The sequence below is a fragment of the Genypterus blacodes genome, unplaced genomic scaffold, assembly GCF_046128005.1.
Source record: "Genypterus blacodes isolate CSIRO-AG114 ecotype Tasmania unplaced genomic scaffold, CSIRO-AGI_Gbla_v1 ptg000652l_1, whole genome shotgun sequence".
Classification (NCBI taxonomy): domain Eukaryota; kingdom Metazoa; phylum Chordata; class Actinopteri; order Ophidiiformes; family Ophidiidae; genus Genypterus; species Genypterus blacodes.
The window spans coordinates 1-22,500 of NW_027467359.1; the positions used below are offsets into that span (position 1 = coordinate 1).

A 22,500-nucleotide genomic window follows, 5' to 3' on the forward strand; every position below is an offset into this window, starting at 1 on the left:
CGGTTGCTCATTAACAGTGAGAGACACACACACACACACCCACACACACACACACACACACACACACACACACACACACACACAGAGAGAGAGAGAGAGGCGCACATACATTGAAGAGCAGCAATGAAAGGAATTACATCATTGTTGTTGTATTTGCTCTCTCTCCATGTAGGTCACCATTTCTCTCTCTCTCCCTCTCTGTCTGTCTGTCTGTCTGTATGTCTCTCTCTCTCTCTCTCCCTCTCTGTCTCTGTCTCTGTCTGTCTCTCTTTATGTCTCTCTCTCTCTCTTCCCCTCCCCCTCTCTCTCTCTCTCTCTCTCTCTCTCTTCCTCCTCTTCTTCTTCAGTCTGTATTTTCACACACTGGCTCTTAGTCACTGAGTTTCTTGTGTGAAACATTTGGCACACACGTTGCGTTGCAGTCAGATTGGTTGTGTTGACGTGCTGCAGCCATCTGGTTGCCCCCTCGCTCCCTCGCTCCCCTGTTGGCTGTGTCAGCGTTCTTCCTGCTTCCTGTCCCTACAGGACATGGAACCTGCTGATCAGCCGGCTGTTTGGGTCTCAACTGGGAGGGAAAATCACTCCCATGCCAATAATAACATAATGATAAACAGGTATTATAGGTGAGGGAGGGAGGGAGGGAGGGAGTGAGTGAGTGAGTGAGTGAGTGAGTGAGTGAGGGAGTGAGGGAGTGAGGGAGTGGGTGAGTGAGTGAGGGAGGGAGGGAGTGAGTGAGGGAGGGAGGGAGGGAGGGAGGGAGTGAGTGAGTGAGGGAGTGAGTGAGTGAGTGAGGGAGTGAGTGAGTGAGTGAGGGAGTGAGGGAGTGGGTGAGTGAGTGAGGGAGGGAGGGAGGAGGGAGGGAGGGAGGGAGGGAGGAGGGAGGGAGTGAGTGAGTGAGTGAGGGAGTGAGGGAGTGAGGGAGTGGGTGAGTGAGGGAGGGAGGGAGGGAGTGAGTGAGTGAGTGAGGGAGTGAGTGAGTGAGTGAGTGAGTGAGGGAGTGAGTGAGTGAGTGAGTGAGGGAGTGAGTGAGTGAGGGAGTGAGTGAGTGAGGGAGTGAGTGAGTGAGTGAGTGAGTGAGTGAGTGAGTGAGTGAGTGAGTGAGTGAGTGAGTGAGTGAGTGAGTGAGTGACCTCATCAGTGAGGTTGATGTCTTCAGCCCCAGAGGAACATGTGACCTCACGTGTCCACATGTTTCCTTCTCTGAGAGCTGCAGGAATAAATCTGCAACATTCACAGTGAAGATTGTTCAGAAGGTTAAATATCAAATCTAAGTAACCAGCCTGATCTCTATCATCTCTACACACACACACACACACACACACGTGTTCTACTGAACGTCTCCTGTAGGGGTCTGGTGCTTTCTGTGACCGTTATTGGTCAGGTGCCAAAAAGGCTGTACCCCCCACTCAGACGCCTTCTTGGCTGTGAGAAGCATCTTGCTGTTGCTAGGCAACATGTAACTGTCAAGTCTTGTGTGTGCCAGCAGAAGCTTTGGGTTTGAGTGAAAACAAACCTAGAAACTAAACTGAAACTTTAGCATCAAGCAGCAGAACAAAAAGAAGCAGGACTCAATCTGAGGATAACACTGTTTAGATCGGCATAAACATTCTACCTATGGTTACTATGGTTACACTGGTCTGTATGTGAAGTGTCTCCTGTGTGTGTGTGCGTGTGTCAGGCTCACTCTTCTTCTGCACTCATGTATATGAGGAAGAGCTCTCACACAGCTGGAGGACACCTTCATCTCTATAACACACTCTGATCTTTAACGTGTGTGAGCCAACAGCGTCCAGAGGAGAACCCAGAAGCTCCTGAACCTTATCTCCAGATCTGTGTCACATGATGTTGCACTGTGACATTAAGAAGCTGACGTGTTTACACTCTATCATGTGTCACGTTAAGTTTTATTCATGGCAGTAAAAGAGCGGCATGTTAGAGCTGCAGCGCCATCCTGTGGCTGTTTTGACTGAACTGCTCCAGTGCTCCCTCAGACTGAATGAAGTGGTGATGAAGCGAGCAGAGGAGCTCAGTGTCCTCATCCATGCATCCATCAGCTGCTGGCCTGTGTGTGACGCTGAACAGAACAGTAGTGATTTGTGTTTGTGGACACAGTCGGGGTCATGGTCGTGTAATGTCAGTCAACCAGTAAACAAAATCTAGTTCTTTCTGATCTCACCACCAAAAGGACGTCCTTCATGTTATCACCTCCTCACCGTCTTAATATTAATGTGTAATAACTGCATCATAACTGTTTAGCTTCAGTCACTGCACCTTGGCCCCCTGCAGGACGCTGGAGGCGCTGCACGCCGACCGAGCTAACCTCATTCCCGCCCTCACCTTTGCATGTACAGGAAGAACTCCCCCTACAGGACACTGGAGCCGGTGCGCCCCCCTGTGGTGCCCAACGACTACGTCACCAGCCCGACCAGACCCGGCGCGGCTGCGGGACAGCTGCCCAGTCCGGGCCGCACCGCCACCCTCAACCACAGACCCCGAACGTACAGGTAGCTGGGGGGGGGGCGACGCCTGAACGTGGCCGCCGGCGCCGCAGCTGGATGTTTAACATATTACATGTCGCTCTCCACATTCCTCTGTCCGGTCTGACACACAAACACCAGGGACACTGATCAATGCTAACATTTGGTCGATTACACAAATGATCTCCCTCATTGGTTGAAGCTGCTCAGACAGATGAATGTGTCGACGGGTCGTCCTCTCTCCCCCTGCTCCTTCATTCCTGTGATGTCATCTCACCTGCTGGTCCAAGTGATGTCATCTCACCTGCTGGTCCAAACATCCACAAGTCAAATACGCTGAATAGAAACTCTCAATAGTTGTTTTTCCTTAATCACAGTCAGACAGTGAAGGCATCATGAGGTGCAGGCGTCCCTCTGGGCTCTGTGTCAGGCACACTCTGCTCAGCTGTAATGTCCCTGTCTGCCTGTCTGCCTGTGTCTGTCTGTCTTGTCTGTCTGTCTCTGACTTGTCTGTCTGCCTGCCTGCCTGTCTGCCTCTTTCTTCCCGGTTGTTGGTCATAATTTGTTTTGCAGGGTCCTATATCCTTCCTAAACTTGAACTTTCTTTTGCTTTGTAAGCTTTGTTTACAGTTGCTATGGTGACCGCCAATGAAGTTCACTTCCTGCTAAGTTGGCCAGTAGTTGACTCAGCTGCTGAACGTAGCATGAGATCAGCATGTGGGACATGGGGGCGTGGCCTATCGATGATCAATGATCCCGCTGTGCGTGTGCGTGTGTGTGTGTACAGTGGCAGCAGTGGAGGCAGTCACCCCAGCAGCAGCAGTCGGAGCAGCAGCAGGGAGAACAGTGGGAGTGGCTGTGTGGGTGTTCCCATCGCCGTGCTGACGCCCTCCCCCCCCACCAACTTCCCAGGTAACACACACACACACACGTGCACATACATATTACACGTTACACGCTCACATCCTCCCTCTCTTCCATCTCTTTCTGTCTCGTTGGATTAAAGAGTTTATAAATAAACTCACTTTTGGAGGTTTTTCTTAAAAAAAAGTTTTTAGTCTTCATATATTTCTGAATTTGCTGTGTCTTGTATTTCCTTTTTGTCCTTCTCTCCTTCCCTCCTTTCCTTTCTTCTCTGAAGTTTCTCCCACTGCTGGACCGGCTAGCTCCTCCTCCACTGCTCCTAACTCCTCCCCATCTCCTTCCTCATTCTCCTCCTCCTCCTCCTCTTCAACCACAACCTTAACACAACCAAACACGCCTTTCCCACCTAACTCACCCGCACAACACGGCCACTCACCTCCTCAAACAAACTCCGCCCCCAGCACATCCCCGCCGTCTAACCCCGCCCCCCGCTCACCCGAGGTCCAACCGCTTGTTTCACCTGGGGAGTCGTCTCCTGTCCTTCCTCCTGCTCCTCACCTTCCTTTCCTCTCTTCTTCCTCCCCTGACAAAGGTGAGTCTCTTCTTCAGGTTCCTCCTCTTCCTCAGTTCTCTTCCTCTTCTTCACCTCTGTCTGCCTCCCTCCTTCATACTATGTTTCACAGGAAGTTACATGTTTACATTCGGCTGTATGGATCAAACATCTTTCTAGGGTTTAGTTTTTCATCACATCCATAAATGTTCATTCACTCCTTGATCCTTTCACTCCTTCATGCTTTCACTCCTTCATGCTTTCACTCCTTCATGCTTTCACTCCTTCATGCTTTCACTCCTTCATGCTTTCACTCCTTCATGCTTTCACTCCTTGATCCTTTCACTCCTTGTTCCTTTCACTCCTTGATCCTTTCACTCCTTGATCCTTTCACTCCTTCATGCTTTCACTCCTTCATGCTTTCACTCCTTGATCCTTTCACTCCTTCATGCTTTCACTCCTTCATGCTTTCACTCCTTCATGCTTTGCTTCAGTCTGTATGTTTTCACTTTAAAACTTTATTCTGTAATAAATCTGCTGTCTCAAATGTCTGTTATGAACCTAAATGCATAACAGACATTGATGAAGTGATTATTAATTAATTTGTAAACTGACCAGGTGTGTGTGTGTGTGTGTGGTAGGTTCCATGGTCCCTCAGTTCTACAGCATGAATCGTCCTCAGCCCCGTCAGCAGGCTGCACAGGTGGGGGGGTCGCTGCCCTACCGCCGCCCCCCCTCAGTGACCAGTCAGCCAATCGTTACTCAGAACCAGGTCAACGGTGGATCCAGCTGCAGTCCCAGCCCAGGTGCCAGAATACACACAGCACACACAGTACACACACAGTACACACACAGTACTTGTATTGCTTTTACTCAAAAATGTAAACCTTTAGAAACTTCATTTTAATGTCATTATAAACTGTGTGTGTGTGTGTGTATGCAGCCTCCCCTCTGTCCCCCTCCCCCCTCCAGTTCACCCCCCAGCTTCCTTTGATGGGCTTTGTTGCTCGAGTTCAAGACACAAGTAAGACGAAGTGTGTGTGCGTGTGTTCGTGTGTGTGTTGTTTATTCTGATAGATGAGATGTAATTACTTGTTTAGTAACTCTCTCTCCCCCCCCACCCCCTCTATTCTAGTCTCCGACCCGGCCCCTCCCTCAAACACTGAGAGCCAATCAGGGCCTGAGGAGGCTCAGCCTGCTCCACAGCCGCTGGAGGACAGGCATGATGAAGACTCCACAGTGGTGGAGTACAGTGATCCCTACGCAGAGGAAGACCCCCCCTGGGCCCCTAGGAGCTACATGGAGAAAGGTGCCCCCCTCACACACACACACACTGACATGATGAAGACTCTGATGAAGGCTCACTGCTCATAGGCCTTCAATGAAAACGTTGTGTTGTGTCTGGTTGTAAGTGTATTGATTAGATATCGGTAATACTAATCTGCTGTTTGTCGCCCCCTAGTGGTTGCCATCTACGACTACATGGCCGACAAGGAGGACGAGCTGTCGTTCCATGAGGGAGCCATCATCTACGTGGTCAAGAAGAACGAGGACGGATGGTTTGAGGGCGTGATGAGCGCCACCGCCGGCCTCTTCCCGGGAAACTACGTGGAGTCCATCATGCACTACGCCGACTGAGCACCCAGACGCTTCACTCTTTATGTTCCACTCTTTATGTTCCACTTTGTTCCACTCTGAGTTTAAAAACACAAAGAGTGGAACATATTTGAGCTGATTCAGAGCTTTACAAATAGATTGACTATTTGCCAGACTCTAACCAGGCAACCACTTGAGTCAGGGTTTCTGCGTGTTAGCCGACAGGTCTCCAGGTCTCCACGCTGTCAGCTGTCAGTTGGACCTCATCTGGGCCCTGCAAACACCCCCCACCAAGAGGAGCCTGACCCTCATCCTCTCCCTCATGTTCAGATGAAGAATAATCAACAAACCCTAGTGCTCATAATTCTGTCTGCACACATTTTTGCCTTAATCACAATAGAGACAAACTAACTCTGACCCTAAATGTTATTATCTGTGTCGTACACTAACTTAAGCTGCGTTAAAGCCTGAGGCCCGCGTAATATTGTAAGCTAGCCAGCGTTGCTAGCTGGGTAGCCACATTCCAGCGCTGCCCGTAGTCCCGCCTCGATGAAGGAGTCGCAAGAACTGGACCTCTTCCTCTTCTGGAGATAAGGTGTTGCCTAGCGCCCCCGTCTTTATCCCCAAACGTCCAGAACACCTTATAGTAACGTAAACAATACTTCTCTCCTGTACGCTTAGTAACAAATGAAAGACGCTCCAGTTGTAATCTGTGATTCATGTGAAGCCACTCTGCTGCGTCACAGGGAGACATCAACCAAACCGCCTGCTGGAGCGTTCAGACGCTGAGTTCAAAGTTCACTGCGTCTCCTTCCTCCTGCATGCTGAGTTTACACACTTTGATTTAACGCCGCTGCCATTTCCTCGGCGCCTTTTCTTGCTTCACACTTCCTTTCTCCAATCAGATGCCTGATGTTGTTTGGTGGTGGTTGACCTTTGACCCCTGAGCTGATCCTCACATGCAGATGGATATCTGGTGCCATATTTGATGTGTTGTGGTGTAAATGCTTGTGTGTGTGTGTGCATGAGTGTGTGTTGATATTTCATGATGCCTCCCAGCCTATGATGTGAACTAAAACCACTCTGGTCTCTTGGTGTTCTCTTGGTGTAGTGTTGTTGTTGATTATTGTTATTGTTAATAAAGTTTTTATCCTTGTACAGACAGAGTGCTCACCTATCATCTCATGCTCCTACAGTTTGATTAAGGTTTCCTCCTCAGACCGAGCTTCAGAGTGTCTTTAGGAGCTTCCTCCTCATGGTTACTGCGTTAGGGCGTCTCTCACTTCCTGCTGCGGTCTGACCTCAACACAAACCTGTAAAGTTTTCACTCGGTAGGTAGGCCGAAACGCTGTTCCGCTCTCTGGCTCTATGTTCCGCTTCCGGTCTGCAACGCGGCTCCTTCAAAACCATACTTCCCACAATGCACCTGGCCGAAGAGCCACCGGAAGTAGTTTCCTCAGCACCGTCGTTAAAGGAGTTGCTGCAGGTGGCGCTCAGCGCTTACACAGGTTTAAAGATGTGGCGGAGTTGATGTTCTCGGTGTGCGTGTGTATGTGTGTGAGTTCGGTGCTCGTAAGCTCGTCGGAGTCCCGCGGCTTTGAGCTTTGAGCTTTGATCTGGACGGAACCCCGGGCTAGCAGCGGCTAAGCTAAGCTAAGCTACATGCTTGCTAACTGAGCGCTCCGGGACTTTCACGCGTTTCTGCGCTCCAACATGAAGTGAGAGGCCGCGGCGCATCCCGCGTGTGTGTGCGGCCCGACCCGGCCCCGCTGACCGGAGAATAATGACCCTGGCGCCCAAGGAACTGTCCAACCTGCTGAGCATCATATCGGATGAGGCCTGCACCAACAGCTTCGAGAGCCTCTCCACCGCCTTCCACCATTACTTCGGGAAAGCGGAGCACTTCCGGGTGGGTTCGGTGCTGGTGATGCTCCTGCAGCAGCCGGACCTGCTGCCCAGCTCCCCGCAGCGGCTCACCGCCCTCTACCTGCTGTGGGAGATGTACCGGACCGAGCCGCTGGCTGCGAACCCGTTCGCCGCCGTGTTCGCCCACTTGCTGAACCCCGCGCCGGCAGGAGAGGAGCAGGAGAGGCCGCTGTCCGGTACGTGTGCGTGTGTGTGTGTGTGTGTGCGCGCCGCATGGCCCGACGATTACCGACTCATACCCGCCTGGAGCTCATCGGTACCGGCTCTGTGATTCCTACAGGCCCCTGATCCGGCAGCACAGGGTTTTTTCCCTAGGTGATCCCCGGGTCAGAGGAGTTACTTACTTACACACACACACACACACACACACACACACACACACACACTTTGACTCTGTGGAGTTCCACCTGTAGTTTATCAAACTAATGACCGTCCTCAGTTATTAAAGTAAGATCTGCACCATAGTTTACTCACTGAAACCCAAGTAAAGGCCGACGCTAGCTCACTCATCCTCTTGACCCCTGACCTTTTGTGAGCCATCCTGACGGTAGTGTTAACGGATGTCATAGCTACCTGAACTCCGTGGCTGCTCTTCCTCAGCAGGGCCTTGTGTTTGGCTGCACAGACGCTCACCCGTGTGTTCCTTTAAAGTAGAACTGTGACATCATCAATGATGTCATTAGCAACTGTGACATCATTGCGTGGTCAACTGAGCTCCACCCTGTGAGTGACAGACGTCTGGACGGGGATTCAGGCAGGTTTGGAGGCGATTGGAGGAATGGAGCCCGTATTCACACACACACACACACACACACACACACACACACACACACACACACACACACACACACACACTATGATGTCATCAGACTAACACAGATGCAGCCATGATGTCAGGCCTGTACAGTGTGAGCCGTCTCTCTGTCTGGAGCTCAGGACTCTGGAGCTCAGAGCTGTCTGTCTGACTCTGGATGTCCCTGTCTGTCTGCAGGCTTCCTGCCGCCCATCACGCAGCCTGAGAAGTTCTTCCTGTCCCAGCTGATGCTGGCGCCGCCCAGAGATCTCTTCAAGAAGACGCCCAGACAGGTGTCCTGCATGGACGTGGGCAACATGCCGCAGGCCATCGACATCAGCGGCCTCCAGCTGGCACTGGCAGGTCACTATATACCACATAAACACACTGTCACACACCCACACCTCAGCCAAGACCAATCAGCATGATCTATCTGGTCATGGTCCGGTTATAACGGACTGTCTCTTTTCTTTTTGAAAGTGCTTCACTCTGTAGGTCGAAGCTCTGAGCACATGTGAGAGGGGAGGAGGGGTTAGCTTCGTTACATCATCACACAGCTCACTGAGTGAAGCCAGGAGAGACGCTGAGCTTTTATTGTGGAGGGCAGAGCTTCTCTCTTTGTGCTGTAGAGGAAAGAACCACATGGATCCATCAGGGTCCAGTAGAGAAGAAGAACATCTACACACTGACAGAGCTCAGTAAACTCACTGCATCACTACATCACTAAATCATTCTGAGGGTGAATCATTAACTAGCAGAGTGTGTGTGTCATTGTAGAGGTCATACATGTGTGTGTCACTGTGTGTGTTCATCATGGTTGTGTTTGTGTTGCAGAGCGACAGTCGGAGCTTCCCACACAGAGCAAAGCCAGCTTCCCCAGCATCCTGAACGACCCCGACCCAGACTCCTCCAACTCAGGCTTCGACAGCTCAGTGGCCAATCAGATCACAGAGTCTCTGGTGACGGGGCCGTGTCCTGCTCTGGAGAGTAAGTGTGTGTGTGTGTGTGTGTGTGTGTCCTGTGATTATATCTCATTGCTGTTCACATCCTGACACACTGTGATGATGCTTTGAATATGAGGACACCTGGATCATCTGGTCTCTGATGAGAGCTGTGAGGACCAACATCTCCACCTAAGCCCTCCTTCTGCTCCACCCTCAGGTCACTTCCGTCCGGAGTTCATCCGGCCCCCGCCCCCTCTGCACGTGTGCGAGGACGAGCTGGCGTGGCTGAACCCCACCGAGCCGGACCACGGCATCCAGTGGGACCGCTCCATGTGTGTGAAGAACAGCACGGGCCTGGAGATCAAACGCATCATGGCCAAGGCCTTCAAGAGCCCTCTGTCGGCTCAGCAGCAGTCCCAGGTCAGTGCGGGTCCAAATGGAACCCGTCCCCAAGAATTATGATCATAATGACATCATAGCTGTCCTTAGCTTACATGACATCACTGTTGTTTAGTAGGTGAGAGGTCACACATGGTTTATTTGTCTTTGAACTGAAAGTGTGAGTTTGTGTGTGTTTACTGAAGAGCAGCAGGCCATAAACATGCTGCGGTTTACATGTGCACATCAAATATACAGAGAAGAAGAACAGGGGGCAGAAGAGAGCGACTGAACAGAGCAGAGTAGTCAGAGCGGGTGGTTACTCATCAGTCAGGTTCAGCCTCCACATGTTCCTGTGTCCTGTGATGAGCCTCATTGCTGTTCACATCCTGAGCCTCCGTGCTGACTGAATGGATCTGAGGACGCCTCCATCACGCACGTGTGTGTGTGTGTGTGTGTGTGTGTGTGTGGACACGTAGCCCTGAGTGTAGAGCGTGTGTAACCCCCCTCTGTCTCCCCCTCTGTCTCCCCCTCTGGCCCCTCAGCTGCTGGCCGAGCTGGAGAAAGACCCTAAGCTGGTTTACCACATCGGCCTGTCGCCCGCCAAGCTGCCTGACCTGGTGGAGAACAACCCTCTGGTGGCCATCGAGATGCTGCTGAAGCTGATGCAGAGCAGCCAGATCACTGAGTACTTCTCTGTGCTGGTGAACATGGACATGTCCCTTCACTCCATGGAGGTCGTCAACAGGTGAGGGCGCTCTTCTCCCTGTCCTGCAGCTTAACCCCTCGTGAGCAGCACAGGTGATAAACGGAGGAACTGCTTCATCTTCTCTCTCTGAGGACAGTATCCTCCCCCCAATGCTACAGAGCCACTGGCTGGACAGTCAGGGTTACGGTCCCTATTTCAGAGCTCCTGGAAGTCCCCTTAATCATTGATCACAACCTCAGTACCGGGTTGACTTTAAATTTCTCAGACTTGTGATGTAACTTGACTTGTCTGCCTTGGATTGGGTTGTGAGCAGAACCTGCTGGCCCCTCCCTCTTTGTGTCCCTGTGGTTGTGTTGTCCCCAGGTGTTTGTCCAGAGCTAAAGATCTCTTCCTGATGTTTGTCCTCCAGGTTGACCACAGCTGTGGATCTTCCTCCAGAGTTCATCCACCTCTACATCTCCAACTGCATCTCCACCTGTGAGCAGATCAAAGACAAATACATGCAGGTACACCTGAGCCGTATTCATTCATCCCAGGGCCGCAGAGGCAGGCGGAGCATCTTAGACGTGAAGCGTAAACCGACAGAGCGGGAAATGTGGTGGAGTTTTGTTTTTGAAAGGCGTTGCTCAGATGGTAAAGAGTTAATGATTGTGGCGTCCTGTGATTATAATTCATTGCTGTTCACATCCTGACACATGATGCTGAATGTAAGAATCTGAGGACGCCTGCAGAAGAAGACGAGAACACGAAGCTCAGGTAGAGCAGGTAACCAAGGCAACGTCTGAACATGTGCCCCTTATGTGTCGCCCTCTGTCTCAGAATCGTCTGGTCCGTCTGGTCTGCGTCTTCCTCCAGTCTCTGATCCGAAACAAGATCATCAACGTGCAGGACCTCTTCATCGAGGTCCAGGCCTTCTGCATCGAGTTCAGCCGCATCCGAGAGGCCGCCGGACTCTTCCGCCTCCTCAAGACGCTGGACACCGGAGAAACTCCCACCGAGGCCAAACCCATCAAATGACCCGGCAGACGAAGGCTCGCCCCTCCTCCCCCTCACTAGCAAAGGCTCACCACAGGAGCAAAGACTGAACTAAACTGACCTTTGACCTGCACATGCAGTTCAGACTGCACTCTGGATTCATGCCTGTGGATCTGAACGACTTTTTTGTTTTGTTTTTCAACAGTCTGCTCTTATTTTGGAATTTGATACTTTTGAAGGTTGATTAAACTGTTGAAGCGACTCCCCTCTCTTATTGTGTTGGCACTGTTTAACGGTGTGATGAGAGCCTCCTCTTCATATTTAAAACCAAGTCAATCTCAGTCTCATCCAGCAGGACTTAGCAGAACATCTGATGGTCTCCAGGTGGTAGGAAGCTTTTATTGTGAAGCAGCAGCAGGAAGTCTGGAGTTGCCATGGTGGTGGCAGAAAGAAACCAGGTAAGGGTTTGAGTCCAGGTTGTTTGTACTACAGGTGAGTGAACAAACCGTCATGGTGGCTCTGAACCTTCAGCAGGCTGCAGATGAACCTTCAGGGGTCAGCAGTGAGGCCAGAGGAGCAATCAACCATCAGACAGTGCAGCTACAGTAACACACTGCAGCTACAGTAACACACTGCAACACCTCCTCCAGTCCTCCCTTTATTAGCACTGCACACATTTACAATCAGACACACATCTCAAGGTTCTTTATAAAATGTTTCCTCTGCCTCCCTGTAGTGTGTGTGTGTGTGTGTGGCTGGCTTATTTGGTCCTTTGATTAGCGGTTGTCACACACTGCTTCCTGCTCCCCTGCTGGATAGTGCAGGGTCCTGCAGGTCACCTCAGGGCAGAGCTGCAGCTGTTAGGCTCTCTTCATCCCGCGGGCCATGAGGCAGGCAAACACCGTCATCACCATCTTGGGTTTGACCTCCACCAGGTCCTCGGGCAGCGCGTAGACCCGGGCGCCTATCTTCCTCGCCATGGAGATGGCATATCTGGCAAACACAGTGATGAAGAGGAGGAAGAGGAGCAGGGTTCAGAATTCAACACTTGATTTGTCAAATAAACAGGAAATGGTAGCATGCATGGTTGAGTTTTGTGTGTGTGTGTGTGTGTCTTGGTCTATTCAGGATGGATGGAGCCGTACTTAGCATTGTTGAGTTTCTCCTCCTCAGTCAGGTCTTCTGTCTTCAGCAGGTCGTAACGGATCGACCCGGGCTGTATGGCGTCAATCAGGTCCAGAACCGGCATGCTGCTGTTGATCGACCCATCCTACACACACACACACACACAGAGTTGAGGTCTCCTAAATGTGATCCGTAGACCACCTGCGTCTTCTGAGGCCCCCTCAGGTGGAGGGGTGAGTCTGAAGCACCTCTGACCTTGAAACTGGCGATGGTGGGCTTGCCGGCCTGCCTGAGCATGTCGTTGACCCAGGTCACGATGGTGTCATCCGTCACCTTCTGCCCGTCCCCCAGGTCCTCCAGGATGCTCAGGGTGTATCTGTGGGCAGACAGCAGAGGAGACATGAGGCCGAGTGGACAGGTGACAGACGTCCAGCAGCACCTTGTCTCTTTGCACTTTTAGCCGTCGCCGCAGCTGAACTGCTGTAATCTTCTTCTTTCTGGTCTCCACGGCAACGCAGATGCAACAGATACTTCCTGTCTCTACAGCGTATGTAAGAGCAACAACACAGATTAGAAACATGAGCTACACATGTTCACAATCCACTCAACCTGGCAGCTTTACCAGGCTCTAAACCTCCTTATTACAACCTGATGTTATCCAGGGGTTCATCGGAGGTTTACAGCCTCAGAACAGTCCTGTTGCTGGTGTCTCTGTCCCTGTCCTGCTCATGTTGACCATTAGAGGGCGTTAGCATGCCGTGTTGTCACGCGCAATGTCTTTGCTCATCACCTTGTTTCAAATGAACATTGACAGGAAATGAAGCCAGTTTGCAGCTTTACCTCCTCATGAGCTGCCAGAGCAGGGCCAGGGTGAGGGTCCGATTCCCTGCGTTCAGGTCCTGACCTGCGATGCCGACCAGAGAGAACTTGGCTTCCTTCTTGCCCAGCTCCACTGCGTAGTTGCAGTTCTCCAGCTGGAACAAACCCACCACAGGTGTTATGGTAGTGTGGCAAAGTAAAGAAACCAGAACAAGATGCTGTGTCATCCTAGCTTAGCTTAGCTTAGCTCAGCCTTTCATACCTTCTTCATGTTGCCACCCAGTTTGGAGTATGGAGGCTTGTTGACTTTGTCCCAGTTCACTGGCACCTTAATCTTCTCATACAACTGGAAGATCACCATGGCATCATCAATGTCCCTGTAACACACACACACACACACACACACACACACACACACACACACACACACAAACATTAAGGATGTTTGTGAGGACCTTGATGAGGTGAACAAAGCCATGAAATGAAGGTGCGTGTGTGAACGTCTGCAGCCGTCTCTTACTCACACATAAAGGTGATTGACACGAGGGTTGACCCCAAGTGAGTTCATCCAGTTCCTAAAAGTTCTCTCCTCCCTCGTTTCACCTGGAGGGAGAAACATCAGGACTTTGGTCAGACATAAAGCATAAAGATGTGTGTGTGTGTGTGTGTGTGTGTGTGTGTGTGTGTGTGTGTGTCATATACAGGCCACACCCACAGAAGCTCTCAGCTGGAGGACCTTGTGTATATTTTCTAACGTTCACCTTCAATAGAGCTCCAGTCGATGTCCTGATTCTCTGGTTTCTTCAGGGCTGGATACTTATTGAACAGGTTGGCAACAAAAGCCAGGTTGAGCTTTGGGTTGCCGCGGACAACATCTGTTGCCATGACAAACTGTCTGCATCCGAGCCGGTCAGCCTGGTCCAGCATGCACTCGGCCCGGCTCAGGTCCTCTTTCTCCTGCAGAGGAGAAACAGATGAGAACAGAGCAGAGCTTCTATCAGAGCAGATCTATGGGTGCTGTCCCCCCGTCAGCCCACCGCCCCCTGAAGTCTCTTACTCTGAGTCCTGACATGTCGATAGCAATGGGGGGGACTCCCTCCTCGTCCCCCTTGGGTGCCACCTGATTCAGTAGGTTGTAGTAGGCCTTTGAATCCTGGAGGTACAGAAACAGTTTGATGTTATTATGGCAGAGGTTTCTCATGTAATCAGAGGTTAGGGTACTGTGTGTGTGTGTGTGTGTGTGTGTGTGTGTGTGCCCACCTTGATGTCAGAGCTGAAGTTGTTGATCTTGGGGCTTCCAGCCTCCTCCAGGTGGTAGTTTGCCCAGCGCAGCAGCAGCTCCTCAGGAGAAAGCTTCATCAGATCCTCCAGGCTCTCTCCATCACGCAGCAGAGCCATCAGAGCTACACACACACACACACACACACACCATGCAGTGGTATATAAATATACATTGAAAGCTTTGATCTGATGGGACAGCGAACACGTCACACACCTTCATTCCTGCTCAGCTCGATGTCGGCGAACAGGCCGATCTTGATGACCTGCCACAGCAGGCCGAGCACCAGGTGCTGCCTGCCTTCCTTCAGGTCCTCAGCTCCGATGTTCACTACATGGCAGCCGATGGCCGAAGCGGAGTTCAGAGCCAAGTTCAGGTTCTCCTGTTAGACCACAGAGCCCAGCAGAGACCAGGATGTGAGCCACAACTGCTGATGATCATCATCACCATCAATGTTTCACAGGAGTCCCTTTGTGTCTCACCTGGATGGTGAAGGGTGTGAGCTTCTTCTTGTTGATGGTTCTCTCGTCGATGGTGTCGGGGACGGACAGGTTGATCATCTTACTAACAGGCAGAAGAAAGGAAAACAGGGTCGACACAAATCTAGAAATGTGAATTCAATCTAATCAGAACATAATAGAGTTCATCAGAGCCACACTCAGGTTCTGTTCAGGCCACCAGACGCTGATTCCCTGTTCCCCATGAGCTCATCCCCTTTGAAACCCACATCTATGAAGCTTTATGAGGGGAACATCAGGAGCTCTGACGGCAAACTTGTGGGCTGGTGCCTTCAAAGAATGTGACCAAAGTACCAGAGAACGATTCCGTCTCCCACTGCAGTGAACAGGTCGTTGTTGTTAGGATCCATGGGCAGAAGGTGTTTACAGTCGCCATCCTTCTCCAGCGCTTTGTTGACCCAGTTCACAAAAGCCACCTTCTCCTCCTCTGTGGATGGAACACAAGTCACGTGATCCTCGTTCATCTACACCAACATCTACGTGAGCGTGTGTGTGTGTGTGAGACCTGAGTAGGAGTGCTGAGTTCCTGTCTGCTCCGAGGTTCCTGCCACGTTACAGATTCCCTCCTTCTTGTTGATGGCTTTCCTGAAGGTCTTGGCCACCTCAGTGCTCTTCAGCCCGTGGACGAGCTGAAACAGAGGTTCTCAGTCAGAGAAACTCAAGGAAAGGGAAGAGGAAGAGGCCCTCTTCTAATTTTGCCAGCAGGGGGCTCAGAGGAAGCGAGTCAACATGATTAGGGTTAGAGAGTTTGACCTCTGAACTCACCGTAGTGAACTGGTCAAAGGTGAGCTTGTCGCTGGTCGCGGTGAGCTCCTGGACGATCTCTCTGACTCTGTATCCAGGCAGAGGCAGGTTAGCCGCCCTGAAGAGCTCCGTCAGCTCGTCTTTGCTGATGAAGCCATTGTTGTCCAGGTCTGCCAAAAGACGCAAAAGGAGAGAGGTCAGAGGTCAGAGGTCAAAGACTGGGGGTGACATTTCCTTTACCTATCGTTTTTCTGGCAGATTCCTGATGAGAAAGAGACTGAATGCCTGATTACTGCAGAGGAGAACAAGAACCTCCAGACTGCTTGGGTTTACCTCAACATGCAGACAGACAGACAGACAGACAGACAGACAGACAGACAGACAGACAGACAGACAGACAGTCAGACAGACAGACAGTTAAGGCTGTCACACACTACACATGTAAAGGTGGTGCAAGTGTCTGAAGTCACAATGACGTTCAGGTCTTCTGCCGATTGTCGCTCACCGATTTTGTTGAAAGCTTCTCTGAGCTCCTCCGCTTCCTCCTGGGAGATCTGTGTGCTGGAAGCCATTGTGGTGAGTGGAAGCAGCAGTGGAACCTGAAAGAGAACAAAATGTCTGCGTGGATCAGCAGAGCAGAAGAGGGGGAACACGTTTCATCTCACTTCTGCCTGCCAACCACTTCCTGCTTCTGCTCCGCTTCCTGCCTCACTAAGAAGCGTTTCTTTGTTTGTCAGCACTTTACAGATCTAAAGTCCAGCAGAATAACCTGTAGTTGGACACCGGCTGACTCAAACCCAGACAGGCTGTCAGACTCAGCCGTTTACTTCACTTCCTTCACATCATCACACTTTGCCTTCATATTTTGTTTGTCTCAAATATTTTGTTGTACTGACGGTAACAAATTGGAATGTTTGTTTAATTTCCATCCTTTGAAGTGATAAGATGGGTGTTTGTTCTCATCCCAGCGTGTTTCTGTCCTCCACAGGTTCACGTCTTCTTCCTTCAGCTTTGGTTGCTTCCTTTTATTTTCAGACGTCACACGAAACCATGGCAACGTGAGCAATGTTCCTTCATTTAACACAGCTACTTAGGCTATTACCCAGAATGCCTCTGTATGTTTGCACCCTGTATCATATCACTTTGTTTGATCTAATCTTTGTCTTTTAACGCTCAGTGTCTCTGAAAAAGCTTCAGATGAGGGAAAAGGAGTCCTGGTCACATGATGACGGTCTGGGGTGACTCACACACATGTGCACATGGCTGCTGAGCCTCATAACTGATCTGAGCCAAAGACAGCTTGGCCTCCATCACACAGCAGGGGGCCGGAACCTCCAACATAGAGCAGCTCACAGATCCAAACCTGAGGATGAGTGAAACCTGCACCGAGACGTTTGAGAGGATGTGTGTGAGCTCAGTCACTCGTCTCTCTCAGGGAGACCCAAATATCTCTAGTCAGGAGTTGGTAGAGACCAAAAGTGTGTGGGTGTGTGTGTGTGTGTAAAGGTTCTGTTACACGAGAGCTTAAGACCTTAACACCATAATCTGACTGAAGGTTTGTGTCAAAGGTCACGGGAAAGGTGACACGTATGTAACATGTACAGCAGTGTGTATAAATACATCAACATCACACACTCTTCTGATCAGACCTCAGATAAAGGTTTGTGGGCGTGTCAGCAGGCGCAGCAGAGCTTCATGCACTCACGGGTTTCTGCAGTTTGAGGGACGCAAACCACAAACTTCCTCTCCGGCTCTGCTGCTGCTGTGACTCCTCCCCCCCGGCCTCATGGCTCAAACCTGAGTAACAGCCAGGGTGATGAAACACTCAATCATCCTCTTGTTGGTTATTGATTCCTGAGAGGCTTCAATAAACGCGCACGCACGCGCACACGTACACGAAGACGCGCACACGCACACACGCGCGCACACGTACACACAGACGCACACACACACACACACACACACACACACAAACACACCCTTTGCCTGTTCCTCTTTCCTTCACACACACACACGTTAAAACTAATCAAACTCCCTCTGGTTCTCGTCCCTGCGTGTTGCCTTCAGGTGTCTGATGTGGCGTTTGATTACCTGAGCAGAGCGGCGGTGAGGAGGCTGTGATCTCTGGGTGTGAAGGCTCGAGCGTCTCTGTCCGTCTCCCTCTCTTCTTCTGGGTTCCTCGCTGAGCAGCAGTGCATCTATTCAAATCTACGAGGAAGGAAGTGACACTTTCAGAAACAGGAATCAAACGTTTGTCTTTATATGGCAATGCAAGCTGCCTGCACGCCGCTGTCAAGGTGACGTGGGGTGAGACGGGCTCTCAGGGCGCCAGGCCGTGATTTTAGAGACATGTTTGACACGCTGAGTCACTGTCAGGTCACCGAGTCACTTTATCAGAATGAGACGAGAGACAAAGGATTCTGTCTGTCCTCTGGACGGACATCAGGGCACAGAGAGAGACAGACAGGTGGTTAGAGAACCACACAGGGGCTAGGGAGATAGATAGATAGATAGATAGATAGATAGATAGATAGATAGATAGATAGATCGATCCCCATCGATAGATAGGGAGAGAGACAGACAGACAAACAGACAGACAGACTGATAGAGAGTCAGACAGTGTGTTCTTGCTTTTACACAGATAACAAACTTTGTTGTACAATAAAAGCTTCTTCTTCATCTAAAGAGACAGACAGGTGGGTAAGAGAGACAGGTTACTCAGTGATGGTATTGATCAGGTTATTGATTAGACCCGGATCATTATTTGATTCTGCCAGGTTCTGCCAGGTTCTGCCAGGTTTGATTTTATTGACTGAATGTAAGTATGGTTGTTACAGCGCCCCCCTGTGGTCACATGGCCACATTACATTACGATCATTTGGCAGACGCTTTTATCCAAAGCGACTTACATTACATTGCACTACCACCCTTCGCAGAGGGGGGAGCAATTTAGGGTTCGGTGCCTTGCTCAGGGGCACCTCAGCAGGGGCTCAAACCGGCGACCCTCCGGTTCCAAAGCAGAAGCACTAACCACTGAGCCACTGCCTCCCACCTGCCAGTCATGAGATATGAAGAATGAGCCGCGCCCACTTCACTTTGGCAGCCAATCAGAAAGAATCAAACTGTAGGGCAGACAGACAGACAAACAGGAGGAGGAGGGAGGAGGGGCAGGGAGAGTGAGACAGGAAGACAGACATGTGTGTGGGGGGTTGATGGTTGCTATGGCGTTGCAGTGGGCTCTGCTGAAGCAGGAGGAGTCTGAGCGGTGAAGGTTTACATCTGTACAGGTGTGGTGCAGCTAAGCAGCACTTGGGGACGAGTCTGCCTACAGGCAGGAGACTGACCGTCTGGTGAACTGGTGCAGATGTAACAATCTGGAGCTTAATGCTCTGAAAACAAAGGAGATGGTCGTGGATTTCCGACTGAACGCAGCCCCGCCCTCCCCCATCACTCTGTGTGACTCCCCAGTTGACACTGTGGAGTCCTTTGGTTTCCTGGGAGCCATCATCTCCCAGGACCTCAAGTGGGAGCTCAACATCAGCTCCCTCACCAAGAAAGCCCAGCAGAGGATGTTCTTCCTGCGGCAGCTGAAGAAGTTCAGCCTGCCAAAGACATGATGGTACGCTTCTACTCTGCCACCATTGAGTCCATCCTCACCTCCTCCATCACCGTCTGGTACACTGCAGCCACCGCCAAGGACAAGGGCAGGCTGCAGCGTATCATCCGCTGTGCCGAGAAGCTGATCGGCTGCAACCTGCCGTCCCTCCAGGTCCTGTACGCCTCCCGGACCCTGAAGCGGGCAGGCAAGATTCTGGCCGACCCCTCCCACCCTGGACACAAACTGTTTTTGACCCTCCCCTCTGGCAGGAGGCTGAGGTCCATCAGGACCAAAACCTCACGCCACAAATCCAGCTTCTTCCCCTCGGCAGTGGGCCTCATCAACAAGGCCCGGGTCTGACACTGACTCATAATTACATTACATTACATTAGGGTCATGTAGCAGACGCTTTTATCCAAAGCGACTTACAATAAGTGTGTTCAACAAAGGTAGATAAAAGAACTTCAGGTCACAAGAAATCGTAAGCGCATTTCCTTCCTAAACTAACAGCTAAGAGCAAAACTAGAGCTAGAGTAGAAGAGTAATAAGTAAGGTACTATGATGAATGAGAAAAAAAAAAAATAATAATAATAAATAAACCCCTGCACATTGACTTTATTTAACAGTAGTCTTAAGTTCATTTATTTCAATAATCCCCTGCACGTCTTTTAACACCTTATTCATCAGCACTCATTTAGTTCACTTATTTAATTTAGTTTAATTTAGTGTGTTTTTAATTTAAGTATTCACCAAGCTGCTGTTTGTACATGTTGTTTTACGTTGTTTTATATGTTGTCTTCTGTTCACACCCAGAACCACAGCAAATTCCTCTGAAGTGCAAACGTAATTGGCAAATAAAGTGATTCTGATTCTGAAGGTTTGTGTTTAACTGCTCCTCTGACCCCTGACCCCTGGTTATTATATGTATTTATCTATTTTTAGTATTTTATCAGATTAGAGAATTAAGAGCAACATGACAAGAGAATAAACGTTGATATTAAACACAGTGAACTTCATAACTTCAGCAGTAAACTGTTGGACTGTGGAGTCACGTGGCGATGACGCAGTAGTAAACAGACGTGTGGACCAATCAGAGCGCAGCAGCAGGTCGCGTTGGTAAACAATCGTGTGGACCAATCAGAGCGCAGCAGCAGCTCGGTGACTTCCAGCGTGTCAAGATGGCAGAACAGGAGCATCATCATCATCATCTTCACCAGCATCACTCCTCTCTGTGTCTGTGTGACTTCATCAGGTGAGTCTCACACTCAATACAGCTGCTCACGAAGGATTCAACGCTGAAGAAAGAAACGGAAGTCTCGCGTGGATTCGACGCGAACGGAGAGCGAATTAGCGCGTTAGCCTGCTAGCCAACATCAACATGGACGCTTTAATCGGAACCAAAGCTGTGTGTGTGTGCGCACGCGCGCGCGCGTGTCTGTGCGCGTGTGCCTGTGTGCCTGTGTGTGTGTGTTTGTTTATAAGATGACTTGGAGCAGATGACAGAATCGCTGTGCCCTCCTCCTCCTCCTCTCTTCCTCTTCCTCAGGTTGCTGTGGTCCCTGGTGGTCCCGTGCTTCTACCTCACTCTGCTCCTCTCTCTGCTCCTGCTGCTCCTCCTGCTGGGGCTCCGTGTGTGGCTGCAGGGCCGCAGGAGGAGGCAGCGGGGCCAGGACCGGGGCCCCACCGTGGCCTTCTTCCACCCCTACTGCAACGCAGGAGGAGGGGGGGAACGAGTCCTCTGGTGCTCCCTGAGGGCCCTGATGACCAGGTACCTGTCTGTCTGTCTGTCTGCCTGTCTGAACAGTCGTTCATGTCTTCATGTTGTTGCCTGTCTTACTGTCTCGTCCGTCACAAACACAGACTCTGAGTCTTCACCTTAAAGCTCCACCCCCTCTTAAATAAATCTGAGCCTGGCTGTGCTCTGATGTGGCTCCTCCCCCTCCCTGGGCTCTCATGTGGCTCCTCCCCCTCAGGTTCCCCTCCTTCTCCTTCTGTGTTTACACTGGAGACCAGGGAGTGAGCGGGGATCAGATCCTGGAGGGCGCACGGCAGCGTTTCAACATCACGCTGCCTCGGCCCGTGACCTTCGTCTTCCTGCGGCACCGCACGCTGGTGGAGGCGGAGTCTTACCCACACGCCACCCTGCTGGGCCAGAGCGCCGGGTCCATGTTCCTGGGTCAGTGTGGAGGAGAACAAGGTCTGATAGGAGCACAGGGCAGCAGACTGAGACCGTGTGTGTGTGTGTGTTACAGGCTGGGAGGCCCTGACGGCCCTGGTCCCTGACCTGTATGTGGACTCCATGGGTTACGCCTTCACCCTCCCCATCTTCCGTTACCTTGGCGGCTGTAAGGTGGCGAGCTACGTTCACTATCCTACTGTCAGTACGGACATGATGTCTGTGGTTAGAGAGAGGAACCCCAGGTGAACACACACACACACACACACACATGTACACACACACACACACACGTACACACACACACACACACACACACACACACACACACACACACACACACATGTACACACACACACACACACACACACTCGTGTACACACACACACACACACACACGTACACACTCACACACTCGTACACACACACACACACACACATGTACACACACACACACACACACACGTACACACACACACACGTACACACACACACACACACACACGTACACACTCACACACTCGTACACACACACACACACACATGTACACACACAAGTACACACTCACACACTCGTACACACACACACACACACATGTACACTCACTCACACTCACACACACGTACACAGACGTACACACACACATGTACACATGTTCACACACACACATACACACATGTACACACACGTACACACACAGAGACTTCACGTTCCTGGTGTGTTCTCCAGGTTCAACCACTCAGACTGGGTGTCCAGGAGCCCCCTGCTGAGCGGCCTGAAGGTGCTGTATTACTGCGGCTTCTCTCTGCTGTACGGCCTGGCCGGCTCCTGCAGTGATGTCATCATGGTGAACTCCAGCTGGACGCTGGGTCACATCCTGGCCCTGTGGCGCTCGCCCAACCGCACCAGCGTGGTTTACCCGCCCTGCGACGTCAGGGCCTTCTTGGACGTGGCTCTGGAGGAGGACGAGGAGGACCAGGAGGACGCGGAGGAGGGCTGGGAGGAGCTGGGACGGGAGCTGAAAGGAG

At 51.1% G+C, this 22,500-nt stretch overlaps 4 protein-coding genes across 4 annotated transcripts in view; 3 read left to right on the plus strand and 1 right to left on the minus strand.

Annotated features, from left to right (window-relative positions):
- Nucleotides 1–2,343: 2,343 nt before the first annotated feature.
- On the plus strand, nucleotides 2,344–6,809 carry LOC142990680 (abl interactor 2-like). The gene is made up of 6 exons (XM_076140535.1): nucleotides 2,344–2,504; nucleotides 3,265–3,389; nucleotides 4,533–4,697; nucleotides 4,835–4,915; nucleotides 5,027–5,200; nucleotides 5,354–6,809. The coding sequence occupies exons 1-6, from the start codon at nucleotides 2,344–2,346 to the stop codon at nucleotides 5,527–5,529; spliced, it is 882 nt and encodes a 293-aa protein (XP_075996650.1). The 3' UTR covers nucleotides 5,530–6,809.
- Nucleotides 6,810–6,910: 101 nt separating this feature from the next.
- cnot11 (CCR4-NOT transcription complex, subunit 11) lies at nucleotides 6,911–11,473 on the plus strand. The gene is made up of 7 exons (XM_076140530.1): nucleotides 6,911–7,589; nucleotides 8,405–8,569; nucleotides 9,041–9,193; nucleotides 9,368–9,570; nucleotides 10,074–10,276; nucleotides 10,647–10,743; nucleotides 11,057–11,473. The coding sequence occupies exons 1-7, from the start codon at nucleotides 7,271–7,273 to the stop codon at nucleotides 11,252–11,254; spliced, it is 1,338 nt and encodes a 445-aa protein (XP_075996645.1). The 5' UTR covers nucleotides 6,911–7,270; the 3' UTR covers nucleotides 11,255–11,473.
- Nucleotides 11,474–11,857: 384 nt separating this feature from the next.
- lcp1 (lymphocyte cytosolic protein 1 (L-plastin)) lies at nucleotides 11,858–17,939 on the minus strand. Its single transcript, XM_076140529.1, has 16 exons — nucleotides 17,789–17,939; nucleotides 16,203–16,296; nucleotides 15,719–15,867; nucleotides 15,459–15,582; nucleotides 15,248–15,380; nucleotides 14,918–14,999; nucleotides 14,652–14,817; nucleotides 14,417–14,559; nucleotides 14,214–14,309; nucleotides 13,918–14,113; nucleotides 13,681–13,759; nucleotides 13,419–13,533; nucleotides 13,178–13,311; nucleotides 12,593–12,713; nucleotides 12,358–12,482; nucleotides 11,858–12,205 (listed from the first exon to the last, which is right to left on the minus strand). Exons 2-16 carry the CDS (start codon nucleotides 16,267–16,269, stop codon nucleotides 12,073–12,075), a joined length of 1,863 nt encoding a protein of 620 aa, XP_075996644.1. The 5' UTR covers nucleotides 16,270–16,296; nucleotides 17,789–17,939; the 3' UTR covers nucleotides 11,858–12,072.
- Nucleotides 17,940–20,435: 2,496 nt separating this feature from the next.
- LOC142990678 (GDP-Man:Man(3)GlcNAc(2)-PP-Dol alpha-1,2-mannosyltransferase-like) overlaps nucleotides 20,436–22,500 on the plus strand; it is a 3,350-nt gene continuing 1,285 nt past the window's right edge. The window contains exons 1-5 of the mRNA XM_076140531.1: nucleotides 20,436–20,547; nucleotides 20,842–21,063; nucleotides 21,269–21,471; nucleotides 21,548–21,716; nucleotides 22,202–22,500. The exon at nucleotides 22,202–22,500 is cut by the window's right edge and continues 342 nt beyond it. Coding sequence (XP_075996646.1) covers nucleotides 20,474–20,547; nucleotides 20,842–21,063; nucleotides 21,269–21,471; nucleotides 21,548–21,716; nucleotides 22,202–22,500 — 967 coding nt within the window. The 5' untranslated portion in view covers nucleotides 20,436–20,473. The remainder of the gene's footprint in view (nucleotides 20,548–20,841; nucleotides 21,064–21,268; nucleotides 21,472–21,547; nucleotides 21,717–22,201) is intronic.